Source organism: Salvelinus alpinus, chromosome 10 (assembly GCF_045679555.1).
Source record: "Salvelinus alpinus chromosome 10, SLU_Salpinus.1, whole genome shotgun sequence".
Lineage (NCBI taxonomy): Eukaryota > Metazoa > Chordata > Actinopteri > Salmoniformes > Salmonidae > Salvelinus > Salvelinus alpinus.
Window position 1 is genome coordinate 52109024 of NC_092095.1, and position 17014 is coordinate 52126037.

Below are 17014 nucleotides of genomic sequence, written 5' to 3' on the forward strand. Positions count from 1 at the left end.
GGCGCTACTAAAGGGAGGCCAGCCAAGTAAACGCGCTCAGTCTATGCATTCTAATCTGAATGTGGTGGAGCTATGAGAAGAGAAGTGCCATTGGATTGCAGTCGTCTGTGCCATAGCTTTTGTAGAGAGACAAGCCAACTATATTCACCTTATAATAATAATCTTATTATAAGGCTTCGACTAGTTTTATTTCACGCAAATTTGGATTAATCTGGATTGATCGGATATTAGTGACTATTATTGTTGATTATTATCCTTTTATCATTATTATTTCTATTGGCATTATACATGATTTTCAACTCCAAATTGCAACACCATAATTGTCTACTACAGTTTCCAAGCGGAATTAGCCTGTTCTGCACCTCCTGAGGAAGGCTTGAGTCTGGATTCATGTTCGGAAAAATGAAGTTAAAGTTTTTTTACGGTGGGCTCTATACGACCACCTCTAGCCTACAACTCCGTCGGCAGTTGATATTGCCAATTGAAAACGTGATGCTGTAGCCTATTGTAGTTCATTGACGGTAGAAATATTATAATTGTATCTCCATGTGAGACATTCTTGAATGTGGATCACTGAAAACGATGTATACCGAGGTGGCTAATTTAAACTTCAGCTCTAATGGAAGCATCGACGATCCATTGAGCTCTCTGGATCAAGAATGGAACGAGCCCCCGGCGAAAAGACTGTCACGGACGGGACACCATGTTATGTCCGTCTTCCTTGGATCTATTATGATTTTTGGTTTCATCAATAACCTGGTGGTATTGATCCTGTTTATTAAGTTCAAAACTCTGCGGACTCCTGTTAACATGCTTTTGTTGAACATCAGCGTGAGTGACATGCTGGTGTGCCTCTGTGGCACCACGCTCAGTTTCGCATCCAGTCTACAAGCACGCTGGCTGTACGGGAAGCACGGGTGCATGTGGTACGGCTTCGCCAACTCTTGTTTCGGTGAGTTTAGTAAACTGTTACGTAACAAAATAGTCACCAAAGTAACTATATATTTTTTCTCACAATTACACAATCAAAGCCTCGATGTCTCATCAATGCGTTTAAAGAAATCATTGTGCCAAATAGTTGATTCACCTTATCAACCTGCTAATAATCAGAATCAGCTGCGCTAGAACGTTTAACTCTCCAGGAACCGGGTTGGAGGTCCTTTGCTGTTGTTCTGGGATTGATTTGCACTTTTCGCACCAAAGTACGTTCATCTCTAGAAGACAGAACGTGTCTCCTTCCTGAGCGGTATGACGGCAGCGTGGTCCCATGGTGTTTATACTTGCGTACTATTGTTAGTCTGTCTATAGGTAATTTTTTATCAGATAATGTTGCCGATGAAAGGTGTAGTACAGAGATTACATTATTGGAGCGAAGTGATGGACTTCCACTTTCAGATCTCCCACGTGCCACATGACTGGGTTAGCCCACTATTGTTCCCGATGTCACACATACAGCAGAATTGTCTTATGGATAGTGTGTTGTCAGCAGTTACATCTGTGCCCCACAGACAGTTTAGTTGTGACTCCTCTGACGTGTGAAATCATTGCTTCTGTACTCTCACTGCCAAGTGGAACAGAAAGAGAGGGAGAGAAAAATAGAGACCCATTCTGCCAGCGTGATGATGTTAGTTATCTCACTGTACTTTAGAGATATCTTCAATGAATCTGTCTAGACCCAGATATTGGAAGCTTTTTGTCTGTGATGCTATGCAGTGTGTGTGAAATTGTTTAGTGGAATGGAAGTGGATTCAGGGCTACAGATGTAGGATCTTAATTTGATCACCCTTTTGTAGCAGGGAATTTCCTGCAAACTTGTAGTTTATTCACGTTTTAAAAATGCTTCTAAAAATTGTAATTTCCACTTTACATTTTGACACTTGATTTGCCCCTACAAAAAAGTATATTATTTATAACCCAAATCAAATGCATTGTATAGGTTGTGAACACATATTTTGCAGACGTTAAGGTGCAGCGAAATGTTTGTTTCTAGCTCTGACAGTGCAGTAATACCTAACAATACATACAGTTGAAGTCGGAAGTTTACATACACCTTAGCCAAATACTTTTAAACACAGTTTTTTACAATTCCTGACATTTAACCCTAGTAAAAATACCCTGTCTTAGGTCAGTTAGGATCACCACTTTATTTTAAGAATGTGAAATGCCAGAATAATAGTAGAGTGAATGATTTATTTAAGCATTTCTTTCTTTCATCACATTCCCAGTGGGTCAGAAGTTTACATACACTCAATTAGTATTTGGTAGCATTTCCTTTCAATTGTTTAACTTGGGTCAAACGTTTCGGGTAGCCTTCCACAAGCTTCCCACAATAAGTTGGGTGAATTTTGGCCCATTCCTCCTGACAGAGCTGGTGTAACTGAGTCAGGTTTGTAGGCCTCCTTGCTCGCACATGCTTTTTCAGTTCTGCCCACAAATTTTCTATAGGATTGAGGTCAGGGCTTTGTGATGGCCACTCCAATACCTTGACTTTGTTGTCCTTAAGCCATTTTGCCACAACTTGGAAGTATGCTTGGGGTCATCGTCCATTTGGAAGACCCATTGGCGACCAAGCTTTAACTTCCTGACTGATGTCTTGAGATGTTGCTTCAATATATCCACATAATTTTCCTACCTCATGATAACATCTATTTTGTGAAGTGCACCAGTTCCTCCTGCAGCAAAGCACCCCCACAACATGATGCTGCCACCCCCGTGCTTCACGGTTCGGATGGTGTTCTTTGGCTTGCAAGCCTCCCCCTTTTTCCTCCGAACATAACGATGGTCATTATGGCCAAACAGTTCTATTTTTGTTTCATCAGACCAGAGGACATTTCTCCAAAAAGTACGATCTTTGTCCCCATGTGCAGTTGCAAACCGTAGTCTGGCTTTTTTATGGCGGTTTTGGAGCAGTGGCTTCTTCCTTGCTGAGCAGCCTTTCAGGTTATGTTGATATAGGACTCGTTTTACTGCGGACATAGATACTTTTGTACCTGTTTCCTCCAGTATCTTCACAATGTCCTTTGCTGTTGTTCTGGGATTGATTTGCACTTTTCGCACCAAAGTATGTTCATCTCTAGAAGACAGAATGTGTCTCCTTCCTGAGCGGTATGACGGCAGCGTGGTCCCATGGTGTTTTATACTTGCGTACTATTGTTTGTACAGATGAACGTGGTACCTTCAGGTATTTGGAAATTTCTTCCAAGGATGAACCAGACCTGTGGAGGTCTACCATTTTCTTCTGAGGTCTTGGCTGATTTCTTTTGATTTTCCCATGATGTCAAGCAAAGAGGCACTGAGTTTGAAGGTAGGCCTTGAAATACATCCACAGGTACACCTCCAATTGACTCAAATTATGTCAATTAGCCTATCAGAAGCTTTGAAAGCCATGACATAATTTTCTGGGATTTTCCAAGCTGTTAAAGGCACAGTCAACATAGTGTATGTAAACTTCTGACCCACTGGAATTGTGATATAGTGAATTATAAGTGAAATAATCTAGTCTGTAAACAATTGTGAGAAAAATTACTTGCACAAAGTAGATGTCCTAACTGACTTACCAAAACTATAGTTTGTTAACAAGAAAATTGTGGAGTGGTTGAAAAAATGTGTTTCAATGACTTCAACCTAAGTGTATGTAAACTTCAGACTTCAACTGTACATAATCCCCCAAAAATCAAAATAAAGAAATTAAGAAAGAAATATCAGAACAAGCAATGTCTGTGTCCGGAACATAAATATATATGTATATAATGGTGTGTATGGACAGTATATGAGTAGAAAAGGTGTGTACAGCAGTAGTTATATGATGAGCCTTGACTAGAATACAGTATAAATACATATGAAGTGGGACTCACTCACTGTAAATCAAATGGAGATGAAAGTTCAGCAGAAGGAATGGGGATTCACACACTTTCAAAAGGTGCACTCAGGAGGGGAATTGAGGAGGGAGGGTGGGCTTTGAATATCATTATTATCATTCAATATCATTTCATATAAAAAAGGACAAATACATAAGGTTGCCCTGTTACTTCAAATGCCATTCTGTTACTAATCCTAATTGCCCTCAATAGGGTTTTCCACCAAAGCTTTCCACAAAAGGTGCACTCATGAGGGGAATTGAGAAGTGACTGCAGGCCAGGATTTTAATATCATTATCATTTAATTATCATTGAATATCAAAAAAGGAGAATGCATAACCATGTCCTGTTTCTTTAAAATGCCAATCTGTTACATCTTCTAACGACCGTGAGATTATATTATTCCACCAATGTTCTACAACCTGCTATATTGCCCTTTACCACAAAAACCTTGAGCAAATTGTCTCCGCAATAAGTCTGCCAAAGCCTCTTTTCAGCTGTAGTCAGGAGTACAACACTGAGGCGACGTGTATGCCCATACACACTAGGCTAATTCAGGAGACAGTTTGTCGTTTTTATCCCCTCTTATATCAGGAACTGGTGGCAAAAAGTTTGATTAAACGATTCAGAGACTAAAACGAATAAATCATCATTTAAAGAGAGCTAATCGATATACAATCCCAAAATCAGCGGCTCTTCTTGCATGCTATATTTCCCTATGTCGGAGCATTGCGAACAGTAGGTTGTGATTTTTGACCTGCTTTACTTGTACATTGAACAACACGAGCAACTTTTCGGCATGTTTTGTTATTTCTGTACAACATAAACATCTACGAAGTTTGCTCTTTTACAACGGGGGGGGGGGTCGAATAGAAAATAATGTTTGTTTTCCACAATTTGTGGATGTGGTCAAGGGGAATTCCTTCAATATCGACTCAGAGTATCTCTGCCTGCTAGAATTCCTCTCAGCCCAGCCCATTTGTCTCTGGTTTGAGGGGCAAAACTAGGGCAATTCTCAGTGTTTGTGACATCACATGACCCGAGTGTTTTGAAAACGGACTGAGGGGTGGTGATGGTTGATAAGAAGGTCAGTCTGTTCATGGGATAGCAGAGCACTGAGCCCAGCACCTATTATGCCATAGCCCTGCCTGGCTGTTGGCTTGCTAGGCTACCCTCTGCAGTTGCTAGATAGAGAAGAAGAGTCTTCTGGGCCTGTGGTGTGTTTACGTATCAGGTAATGGATTTTTTTCAGAAATATCAACTGTTGGAGTAATTGTGTCACAGGCAAGCTCTTATTTTCTGAGCTGATTATTTAGCAAGCAGCTAACGAGCACACCTAACGAGCACATCATTTCAAACAATGTGTTAACTGTTTATGACAACCGTTTATTACAGATCTACAAACTAGAAATGAACAGTTTATAAAATACTTATAAACCCTTATAAATAACTCCTGGTGGGGAGGGTAGGCAACAACACATGGGGAGGGTAGGCCCCTCGGGGGTGCATGCTTAGTCCCCTCCTGTGCTCCCATGACTGCGTGGCCACACACAACTCCAACACCATTATTACGTTTGCAGCCAACACGATAGTGGTAGGCCTGATCACCAATGAGCCAGCCTATTTGGAGGAGGTCAGAGAGCTGGCAGTGTGGTGCTAGTGTAACAAAATAGCTTCCGTCCCTCTCCTCGCCCCAACCTGGGCTCGAACCAGGGACCCTCTGCACACATCAACCACAGTCACTCACGAAGCATCGTTACCCATCGCGCCACAAAAGCCACGGCCCTTGCAGAGCAAGGGGAACAACTACTTCAAGGTCTCAGAGCGAGTGACGTCACCGATTGAAACACTATTAGCGCGCACCACCGCTAACTAACTAGCCATTTCACATCGGCCACACTCACTCCCCTTTTGACCTCCTCCTTTTCCGCAGCAATCAGTGATCCGGGTCAACAGCATCAATGTAACAGTATAGCTTCCGTCCCTCCCCTCGCCCCAACCTGGGCTCGAACCAGGGACCCTCTGCACACATCAACCACAGTCACTCACGAAGCATCATTACCCATCACGCCACAAAAGCCACGGCCCTTGCAGAGCAAGGGGAACAACTACTTCTAGGTCTAAGAGCGAGTGACGTCACCGATTGAAACACTATTAGCGCGCACCACCGCTAACTAGCTAGCCATTTCACATCGGCCACACCAGGACTACAACCTCTCCCTCAACGTCAGCAAGACAAAGGAGCTGATTGTGGACTACAGGACTACAGAAACGGAGGGGAGAGCACACCCCATTCACATCAACGGGGCTGTAGTGGAGTGGGTCGAGTGCTTGGTGTCCACATCACAAAGGACCTATCATGGTCCAAACACACCAGCACAGTTGTGAAGATGGTACGACAACGCCTCTTCCCCCTCAGGAGGCTGAAAAGTTTTAGCATGGATCTTCAGATCCTCAAAAAGTTCTACAGCTGCACCATTGAAAGCATATTGACTGGCTGAATCACCGCTTGGTATGGCAACTCCTTGGCATCCGACCGTAAGGTGCAACAGAGTGTACATCACTGGGGCAGAGCTCCCTGCCATCCAGGACCTCTATACCAGGCTGTGTCAAAGACTCCAGCCACCCATGTCATAGATTGGTTTCTCTGCTACCGCAAGGCAAGTGGTACCGGAGCGCCAAGTCTGGTACCAAAAGGCTCCTGAACAGCTTCTACCTCCAAGCCATAAGACTGCTGAACAGTTAATCAAATGGCTACCCAGACTATCTGCATTGATCCCCTTTTTCTTGCACTGGCTCTATGCACACATGGTACACTAACATTCCAACACACACATACACACTACATATGCTCACACACACATACATGCATATTGATGCCACACAAACACACTCACACACGTTCACACTCTTTACATATGCTGCTGCTACTCTGTTTATCATCTATCATGATTGCCTAGTCACTTTTACCCCAAACCTACATGAACATAGTACCTCAATTACCCCAACTATCTCGTACCCCTGCACATTGACTCATAATTATTATTATTATTTTTAAATCTGCTTTATTTAACCAGGTAGGCCAGTTGAGAACACGTTCTCATTTACAACTGCGACCTGGCCAAGATAAAGCAAAGCAGTGCGACACAAACAACAACGCAGAGTTACACATCGAATAAACAAATGTACAGTCAATAACACAATATAAAAAATCTATATACCGTGTGTGCAAATGAGGTAAGATTAGGGAGGTAAGGCAATAAATAGGCCGTAGTGGCGAAGTAATTACAATTTAGCAATTAAACACTGGAGTGATAGATGTGCAGAAGATGAATGTGCAGGTAGAGATACTGAGGTATGAAGGACCAGAAGAAAAATATATATATATATGGGGATGAGGTAGTTGGATGGGCTATTTACAGATGTGCTATGTACAGGTGCAATGATCTGTGAGCTGCTCTGACAGCTGATGCTTAAAGTTAGTGAGGGAGATATGAGTCTCCAGCTTCAGTGATTTTTGCAATTCGTTCCAGTCATTGGCAGCAGAGAACTAGAAGGAAAGGCGGCCAAATTAGGAATTGGCTTTGGGGGTGACCAGTGAAATATACCTGCTCGAGCGCGTGCTACGGGTGGGTGCTGCTATGGTGACCAGTGAGCTGAGATAAGGCGGGGCTTTACCTAGCAAAGACTTATAGATGACCTGGACCCAGTGGTTTTGGCGACGAATGTGAAGCGAGGGCCAGCCAACGAGAGCATACAGGTCGCAGTGGTGGGTAGTATATGGGGCTTTAGTGACAAAACGGATGGCACTGTGATAGACTGCACCCAATTTTCTGAGTAGAGTGTTGGAGGCTATTTTGTAAATGACATCGCCGAAGTCATCGCCAAAGTCAAGGATCAGTACCAGTACTCCTTGTAAATAGCCTCGTTATTGTTATTTTATTGTGTTAAGCCGTGATAAGTAAGCATATCGTGATAAGTAAGCATATCACGGTAAAGTCTACACTCATAGAAAAAAGGTTTCCTAAAAGGTTATTTGGCTGTCCCCATAGGAGAACCCTTTCTGGTTCCAGGTAGAACTCTTTTGGGTTCCATGTAGAACTCTATGTGGAAAGGGTTCTACATAGGGCTGGGCGATAAATCAATATCAATAATTATCTAGGTAATTACTTCCCTCAATAACAATATAAAAACGTTGAGATTCATTTTCGATAATGTCGATGTAGAATAATTAGGTACAGCAGTCCATTTCACCTCTGTGAGGCAGCAAGAAAGTGCGGAGAAGTGACGATATGCACTTGGAGAGGTATACGCCCACTAAAAACCACTTAGCATCTTGAGTGATGTAGTAGCCACTATTAACCACTAACAATTAGTGATGTAGGTGAAAACAGTGGCAGTGATAGCCATGGAGAAGGAGCAGCCTCCAACGAAGAAATTATTGATAAAAAAGGGTTCAACTGTTTGTGGTTTGGCTGTTTGAAGTCCGACAAAGAGCAGAGCAATGTTCGGTGCAAATTGTGCCATAGACAGGTGGCTACCAAGTCTGGTAATACGACAAACCTTTTTCACCATCTGAAGCAAAATCACTCTTTGGAACATGCAGAAAATTTGAGTTTGCGCCACGGTATTGATAAACGCCTCTCAAGCACCAGCCAATCTAGGGATGTTTGCCCGTAACAGTCAACACTGACGGCGTTTATACCCTACGAGCAAACATCGAAAAGACATCACAAATGCTATTATGCATTGCTTTGCTAAGAACATGCTACCAATTAGCACAATCGAAAAGGAAGGTTTCAAGCGGCTTATCAATTTAATTGACCCCAGGTACGTGCTCCCTGACCGCAAACATTTCTCACACAGCACTGCCTAAACTATGTCGAGTGTAGGGAAAAAGTTGAGGAACAGCTCAAGACAGATTTGACCTATTTTGCTACTACCGATCTGTGGTCTAGTCGCATATCAGAGCCTCACTATCCACTATATTGACAAAGACTGGAATCTTCGAAATAAATGCCTTCAAACATCATACTTTCCCGACCACCACACGGGTGAAGCTATAGCAGAGGGGCTCATTCACACTCGCCTCCTGGGGACTCAGTCAAGACAGACAGGTCTGCATTACAACGGATAGTGGTGCGAACGTGGTGAAGGCCGCTCAAATCAACAAATGGACCCGGCTGCAATGTTTTTGACATCGTCTGCGCTTGGCCATTGGTAAGCAACCTTGTCAGTTGTGTATATTGAAGTGATTAGTTAGATGACACTAAATGTGCATATTTTTTTCATCAACTGATTAAGTTAAATATTACATTTGTACATAACTAAAAGGGATTATTGTGATTTTAACATTTTATTAAAATCTCTTGATTTCTCTTGCAGTGGGTAGAGACAAACGGGTGGCTCGAGCAATTGGAGTGTGTAAGGAAGTGGTAGGTGCCTTTTCCTATTGGTGGAAAAAGAAGAGAGACCTGGCAGTTGCTCAAAAAGAACACAACCTACCCCAGCACAAGTTGGTGACAGTCGCCTACCAGGCGGGGATCACATCAACAGATGGTGCAAAGAGTACTGGAGCAGGAGAAAGCCATTTCACAGGTCTTGTCCAGTGACAAGAAGACTCAGCACTTAGCTCCCACCTACACAGATATAGATGTTCTTGAGTCCATCAACCAGGCATTGACCCCACTCCTAGAATTCACAGATGCTCTGTCTGGTGAGTCTTATGTCAGTGTGTCTTACCTGAAGCCAGTACTACACCTGTGTGTGTTGGAATGTTAGTGTACCATGTGTGCATAGAGCCAGTGCAAGAAAAAGGGGATCAATGCAGATAGTCTGGGTAGCCATTTGATTAACTGTTCAGCAGTCTTATGGCTTGGAGGTAGAAGCTGTTCAGGAGCCTTTTGGTACCAGACTTGGCGCTCCGGTAGCGCTTGCCTTGCGGTAGCAGAGAAACCAGTCTATGACATGGGTGGCTGGAGTCTTTGACACAGCCTGGTATAGAAACAGAGCTCACCCAAACCATCAAAACGATAGTCATGGACTATCTGAATGAGAAATATGATGACCTCCTGGACTTATCCTTGTTGGTCGACCCTCGGTTTAAAACACAATTACATCAAAGAGGAGAAGGTGGGCCACATAAAAGCAAGAGCTGTCTCAGAGATGGTCAATGAGGGACATGAATACCCAAGCCCAGCACAGGGAGACATTGCTGCTGCTGCTTCACCACAACTGACAGCTAAAAAGTGGGCAGTTTTTTCAAAAAGCCATGCTCCACCACCACAGGTCTTACTGAAATCCAGCTGGTAGAAAAGGAACTCAGCTTCTACCTCCAGTCTCCTGATGCTGACAGTGAAACCAATCCACTGGACTGGTGGAAGATCCACCCCATAAAACTCCCGAAGTCACCGACCTGGCAAAGCGCTACGTGTGCATTCCTGTGACCAGCTTCCCCTCAGAGCGTGTTTTTAGCACAGGTGGCAACATAGTGACCTGCCATAGGGCAGCTTTAAAGCCAAATAAAATGTGATTTTGATTTGAATATGAGTATTTGAGAAGGGTTACACTACTGCAATTTGGATTATACCAATGCTTCCCTCTATTGGAGCATAATAGTGTGGATGTCAAATTGTTTTATCTATCACTCCAAACCACATTCATTTCACACCCTGTCCTTTTAGTGGACAAAATGTTCCCGATATAGGTGTGAGTTCTCCAGAACAGCAGCCCATTCCACAATGACACAGTGAAGGGGACAGACATTTTTCTCACCTACAAGTCCATATACTACTCCCCTGGCAAAGAACTGCCATCCAGCCCCCTGTCCGCTGGCTGTCACTATTGGACCACCAAGGTGAACTCAACCTCTGTGGTGGTGGTGGGATACCATAGAAATAAACTTACTAGAACCGGCATCTCCATTGAAGTCAATGTACCATGATGGGTGGACCAGCGGCCACAAAGTAAAGCAGGAAGAGTAATTATATTATATTTCTATGTGCCATACTGTGCACAGTTGAAACCCTCTGCAGAAGACGTGCACACAAACTGCACTGCAGTGGTAAGTAATATGTTCTTAGTTATAAGATCAATATAGATGTAGGAACTTTACTTTGAGCAAAGTGGACGCACCTTGCATTTTCATATAATATAATGTTCAATAATTTAGACTTTTTGTGGCTACTACTGTTGAATAATTAACAGATGTCCTGGGCCTCTGAAGCATCTTGGGTAGGTAAATTAAGAGGGGTTTCCATGCAAAGTCATTATGCCCTTGGCAGATAGCGACGTAATGGGTTACAGCTGTTGAGTGGGGTCCTCATTCCAAACCTGGCCTCCCGACCATCCGCTACCCAGCAGTACCTAAAATGGAGGTCTGAAGCAAAAACAGCTCCCGGACATCTACTCTTCTCCAAAAATAGACTACAACCGCAAACTTTTAGGTCTATTCTCCAAACAAACAGCCTCCGAACAGTAGAAGGGATCCACAAACATCTGCACAACCATAGACATTTCTCTTTATCTGGAATGTGGCTTTTTTCCCCCGCTGTGCTCAAGCGTGGCAGAGCCCAAATCTCTGTTTCGAGAGTAATCTGGAGGGGCGCTGATAGACATGATTTAAAAAGAGCTTTGAAGATTAGAACATGCTGTGAGGAGAGGAGGATCTTCTGGAGTGCAGGAATAACTCTCACAGAAATGAGCTAACATGGGATGGAGATGGTGGGAGATTGGGAGATGAGATTACACAAGTCATCATGGTTCAAGGCATGGTGTAATGACTGCTTTAGATTTAAACCCAAAGTGACTATGTACGGAGAATGACATACAAATGTAGAACGATGTACGTGTGTAGAAGGAAGTATGTACACTGTACAAAATGACTCTGGATCAACCCCAACATTTTTTACAAGTAAATGAGTTAGGTTTTCTCAATTGAAAAAAGGTACATTTGTTGAAACCAAATATATGATTCAATGCCAACTGTTATATTTGATTAATAAAAAACCTAGATTTCAAGTTGCAACCTATTTCTTTCAACACTCAACTTACTTTTCCCCTTTGGTTAAACCTAATAAATAACATAACTACTAATATACCACAACATTGTTAATAATAATATAACACAACACTGGACATCATAAGGTGAATGCACCAACTTGTAAGTCGCTCTGGATAAGAGCGTCTGCTAAATGACTTAAATGTAAATGTAAACATTTTAGTTTTTTTTGTTTTATAAATTAGCAACAAAAAAATGTACCTGTTTTTGCTTTGTCATTATGGGGTATTGTGTGCAGATTGATGAGGGGGGGAAACGATGTACCGGTAATCAATTTTAGAAGAAGGCTGTAACGTAACAAAATGTGGAAAAAGTCAAGGGGTCTGAATAATTTCCGAAGGCACTGTATGTCCTTTGTGACTCCATACATCTAATTGAATTATATATTAAGAATGTATGTAATGCCCACTGATATATGTATCACATATATTCAGTCTGTGTGAGTTACTGGATGCTCTCATGCATACTATGGTTTGGTAAGTTATCGGTATTGGTTCACTGTTTCTTGTTGATCTATTTATAGAAAATAATAGTGTTGAGATAGTTACATTCTGATACATGTGAGAAAATGTAATTACTCTGTAAGGGCGACCCAGAGGTTGATGAGATACCAAATTAAAAAATGAAAGGGCAAATTAATCGATGAAAACCTTGGGAAATTCATAATGTATAATTTGCCAGGGGGGTTTCTCAAGAGAGAAAATGTTGCTATATATACAATCAGGGACTCCTATGAGATTTCTAGATGGAATTTAATATGGAATATTGGCATATGAGAAACCTGGGCATGATAAACGGACCATGGTCTGAGTCTGACTGTCTCTCTAGTCTCTTGGCGGAGGGAAGAGGGTTAAATGACATGGATGAACTCGGCCGCTTCCTCATCTGCACTGACAGGTCGGCTCCCCTAGGGGTCAACCAGAGGGAAGAGCCAATCACTGGCCTTGCTGCTGTAGCGTCTTTTCCGCCCTCTAGTCCTCGAAGGAGGGAGTGTGATTGTGCCTTGCACCGATTGAGTCAAAGAAATGTAACTGGGGAGCGGAGCCGAGTAGATTGAATATCCAATCTGTAATGGCAGGCATGCAGCATGTACCCACTGTTGCGAGCTACAGAGCTTAGCCAGGCTGTTTCTGAATTTCACACCGCTTTCTCACCCCTCGATAAATCTGTGGACTTATGTTGAAAGAGGGCTCAGAGGTCCTTATTAAAGCAACAGCCTCAGCAGCTTCCTACAGCAACATTTTCATTTGCAACAGCATTTTATATAATAATAATAATAGATTGTGTTTGTGCCTTTCAAGATACCTAGAGACACGTACGGAGTAAAACATAAAATAGCCCAAATAAACACGACAATACTAAAAGCAAAGTGCATTACAACAAAGGCGCATGGCACCCCAAAAATAGCAAGATAATTAATACATGGGGGAAAACAACAGCAATAACGACGTCAAGCTCATGAAGGCAGTTCAAATCGAGAGGCTACTTGAACGACCTCTGTAACCCGATAGGTAGAAAAAAGAAAAAAAAAAGAGCTAGACGGTTTAAAACGCTATAGGCTGAATACTAGACTGAAAAAGGTTGTTTTTGCAGATTCGGATGGAGTCCGAATCGGGGAGTTCAGGAGTGAGAGAATGCCAGAGAGTGAAGGCGCGATCCCCCATGGAGCGTAGTCTGGTGAGGGGGGTGACCCGTAAGCCTGAGTCAGAGGATGGAAGGCTGCGGTTGGGGGTGTAGATGTGTAGCATGTCAGAGAGACAGGAGGGAGCCAAGCCATGCAAGGATTTGTAAGGTGCTAATTTTGAGTTTCTCCACGGTTTGATTTATTTCAAACAGCTGATGCGTGATGGTGGGGGGAGGTCAGAGGTAGGTTTGGATTGAACATAGATTTGTGTGTCATCAGCGTAACAGTGGAATTGGAGAGCATAATGAATACTGCCGATATAGACACCTGGCTTCCCAGTTACCGCTCCAAAAACAAATGATAGAACCTAGATCAACTGTATGGTTAATCTTCCACAATATACAAGCAAAATTTATATTTCTATTCAATGACTTCAACTTTAAGACCTATACATTGACATAACATTATCGTTATCGTCCCGTGTGGCTCAGTTGGTAGAGCATGGCGCTTGCAACGCCAGGGTTGTGGGTTCATTCCCCACGGGGGGACCAGGATGAATATGTATGAACTTTCCAATTTGTAAGTCGCTCTGGATAAGAGCGTCAGCTAAATGACTTAAATGTAAATGTTATAATGTCCAATTGTCGAACACAATTATCATATTCCACACCATAGAATTATAATTAAATATTTTTAATATTACCTAGAATTAGAATTAAAAAAAATTTCTTCTGTTACCTAGAATTATGATTGACAAGTTCTTCTATTAACATACAATATATCACATGAATTGTTGGTGCCTGGGGGTTGTGTGTGAGGGGCCTGAAGACAGAGAGAGTTGATTAAGATGGGTGGGCATGCTACTGCATGTAGAGATGAGTCAGTTTGGGCTGATTACTGTCCTCTTGGCTGGACAGGGTAACCGTGACAGAGGGTTTGTTACTCATCTGCCTGCCTGTCTGTCTGTCTCTGTGTGTGTGTGTGTGTGTGTGTGTGTGTGTGTGTGTGTGTGTGTGTGTGTGTGTGTGTGTGTGTGTGTGTGTGTGTGTGTGTGTGTGTGTGTGTGTGTGTGTGTGTGTGTGTGTGTGTGTGTGTGTGTGTGTGTGTGTGTGTGTGTGTCTTCATTATACAGGGGGCTGGAGGACCATAGGGGGTTCCTGTTTGGGGCCCTGTAAATAGTTGTCATTAGCATAGACAGGTTAGGTAACTGATGGAGAAAGCAAACGTCCACAGCCGGGAGAGCATCTGGCACATTTTCCATTGTGTGATTCACTGTAGGAAAAGCACTGGCACATCCGAGTTGCCTTTTTACAGGTGTGTGGAAATAATTTGATTATATCTCAGAAGAAAAGAAAGATCCACACACTGCTGTAACCAGTACCTCTTCAGTTTATCCATTGTGTGATTCACTGGAATCGGTTCTGGGTAGGCTGGAATACAGAATACCACTAGCTGTTGTGACAGATTATGGACCTACGTTATTGGTGGCAGTGATAGGAGTATCAGTAGGGAATTAGAGGGATTTTGACACTTCAGTTGCTCAACTTTGGATTTGATTAAGCCATATGTACATGTTGCTAATACCCTGCAGGCATTTCACAGTGTCTTATTCCCAATGCATAATATGAACCACTTAATCAGCTGTCAATTAAATCCTATCTGATAGCGCAGTAATTACAGTGGAATATATGGAGTGATGCAATGACTCATTTGCAGCAAATGCATCATTTCACCACACCCCTAATATCCCTATACACACACACCGCAGTCACACACACGCACATAAGTTGCCGTGATGGTGAGAAATATTATATGAGCGGAAAAGGTATTTTCTCCTTTAACCTTTCTAGGACACACGTTCCGCTAGCGGGACCCCTGACAACATTCCGCTGAAGAGGCAGCGCGGGAAATTCAAAAATATTTTTTCGAAATATGTAACTTTCACACATTAACAAGTCCAATACAGCAAATGAAAGATAAACATCTTGTTAATCTACCCATCGTGTCCGATTTAAAAAAATGTTTTACAGCGAAAACACAACATATGATTATTAATTTCTCATTTGGTTGATATGTGATGTGAAAACAAGCCCTGTCAGGGGCCTTTACTGTAGATTTAAGTCTATACCATTTCAGTTGTTGGGAATTGCTATATGCACAGTCATGTGATCTGTGAAGCATGTACTTGTACTTCAGCTTCAAAGAAAAATCCCTCGCACTTCACTAAGCTTGTTTCTGTGGTATAATTCATTCAGTCAATTCCTTCGACCTCATGGCTTGGTATCTGCTCTGACATGCACTGTCAACTGTAGGACCTTATAGACAGGTGTGTGCCTTTCCAGTTCATGCCCAATCAATTGAATTTACCACAGGTGGACTCCAAGTTGTAGAAACATCTCAGCAATGATCAATGGAAACAGGATGCACCTGGGCTCAATTTTGAGTCTCATAGCAAAGGGTCTGAATACTTATGTAAATAAGGTAAGACATTTGCCAAATTGTCTAAAAACCTGTTTTCGCTTTGTCATTGTGGGGTATTGTGTGTAGATTGAGGGATAAACAATTTAATCCATTTTAGAACAAGGCTGTAACGTAACAAAATGTGGAAAAGGGGAAGGTGTCCCAATACTTTCCGAATGCACTGTTTAAACTTTATAATTATAAAGGAAGTTATTATCATGTAAGTGTTATATTAGTATTTATTTACTGTTTACAAGTATTTATAATTGTAGAATACTTTGCAGGCTTGAGACATGTAACATCAATCAATCAATCAAATGTATTTATAAAGCCCTTTTTACATCACCTGATGTCACAAAGTGCTGTACAGAAACCCAGCCTAATACCCCAAACAGCAAGCAATGCAGATGTAGAAGCACGGTGGCTAGGAAAAACTCCCTAGAAAGGCCGGAACCTAGGAAGAAAACTAGAGTGGAACCAGGCTCTGAGGGGTGACCAGTCCTCTTCTGGCTGTGCCGGGTGGAGATTATAACAGAACATGGCCAAGATGTTCAAACGTTCATAGATGACCAGCAGGGTCAGATAATAATAATCACAGTGGTTGTAGAGGGTGCAACAGGTCAGCACCTCAGGAGTAAATGTCAGTTGGCTTTTCATAGCCGATCATTCAGAGTTAAAGACAGCAGGTGCGGTAGAGAGAACGTCCAAAACAGGAGGTCCGGGATAAGGTAGCACGTCCAGTGAACAGGTCAGGGTTCCATAGCCGCAGGCAGAACAGTTGAAACTGGCGCAGCAGCACGACCAGGTGGACTGGGGACAGGAAGGAGTCATCAGGCCAGGTAGTCCTGAGGCATGGTCCTAGGGCTCAGGTCCTCCGAGAGAAAGAGAGAGCAAAAGAGAGAGAGAGAGGAGAGAGAAAAAGAGTGAATTAGAGGCAGCATACTTAAATTCACACAGTACACCGGATAAGACAGGAGAAATACTCCAGATATAACAGCATGACCCTAGCCCCCC

General features: G+C 42.6%; 1 protein-coding gene across 1 annotated transcript in view; it reads left to right on the forward strand.

The window, feature by feature from the left end:
* LOC139532224 (parapinopsin-like) overlaps positions 1 to 17014 on the forward strand; it is a 25126-nt gene continuing 8112 nt past the window's right edge. Inside the window, exon 1 of the mRNA XM_071329588.1 lies at positions 1 to 952. Within this exon, the coding sequence (XP_071185689.1) occupies positions 583 to 952 (370 nt within the window). The 5' untranslated portion in view covers positions 1 to 582. The remainder of the gene's footprint in view (positions 953 to 17014) is intronic.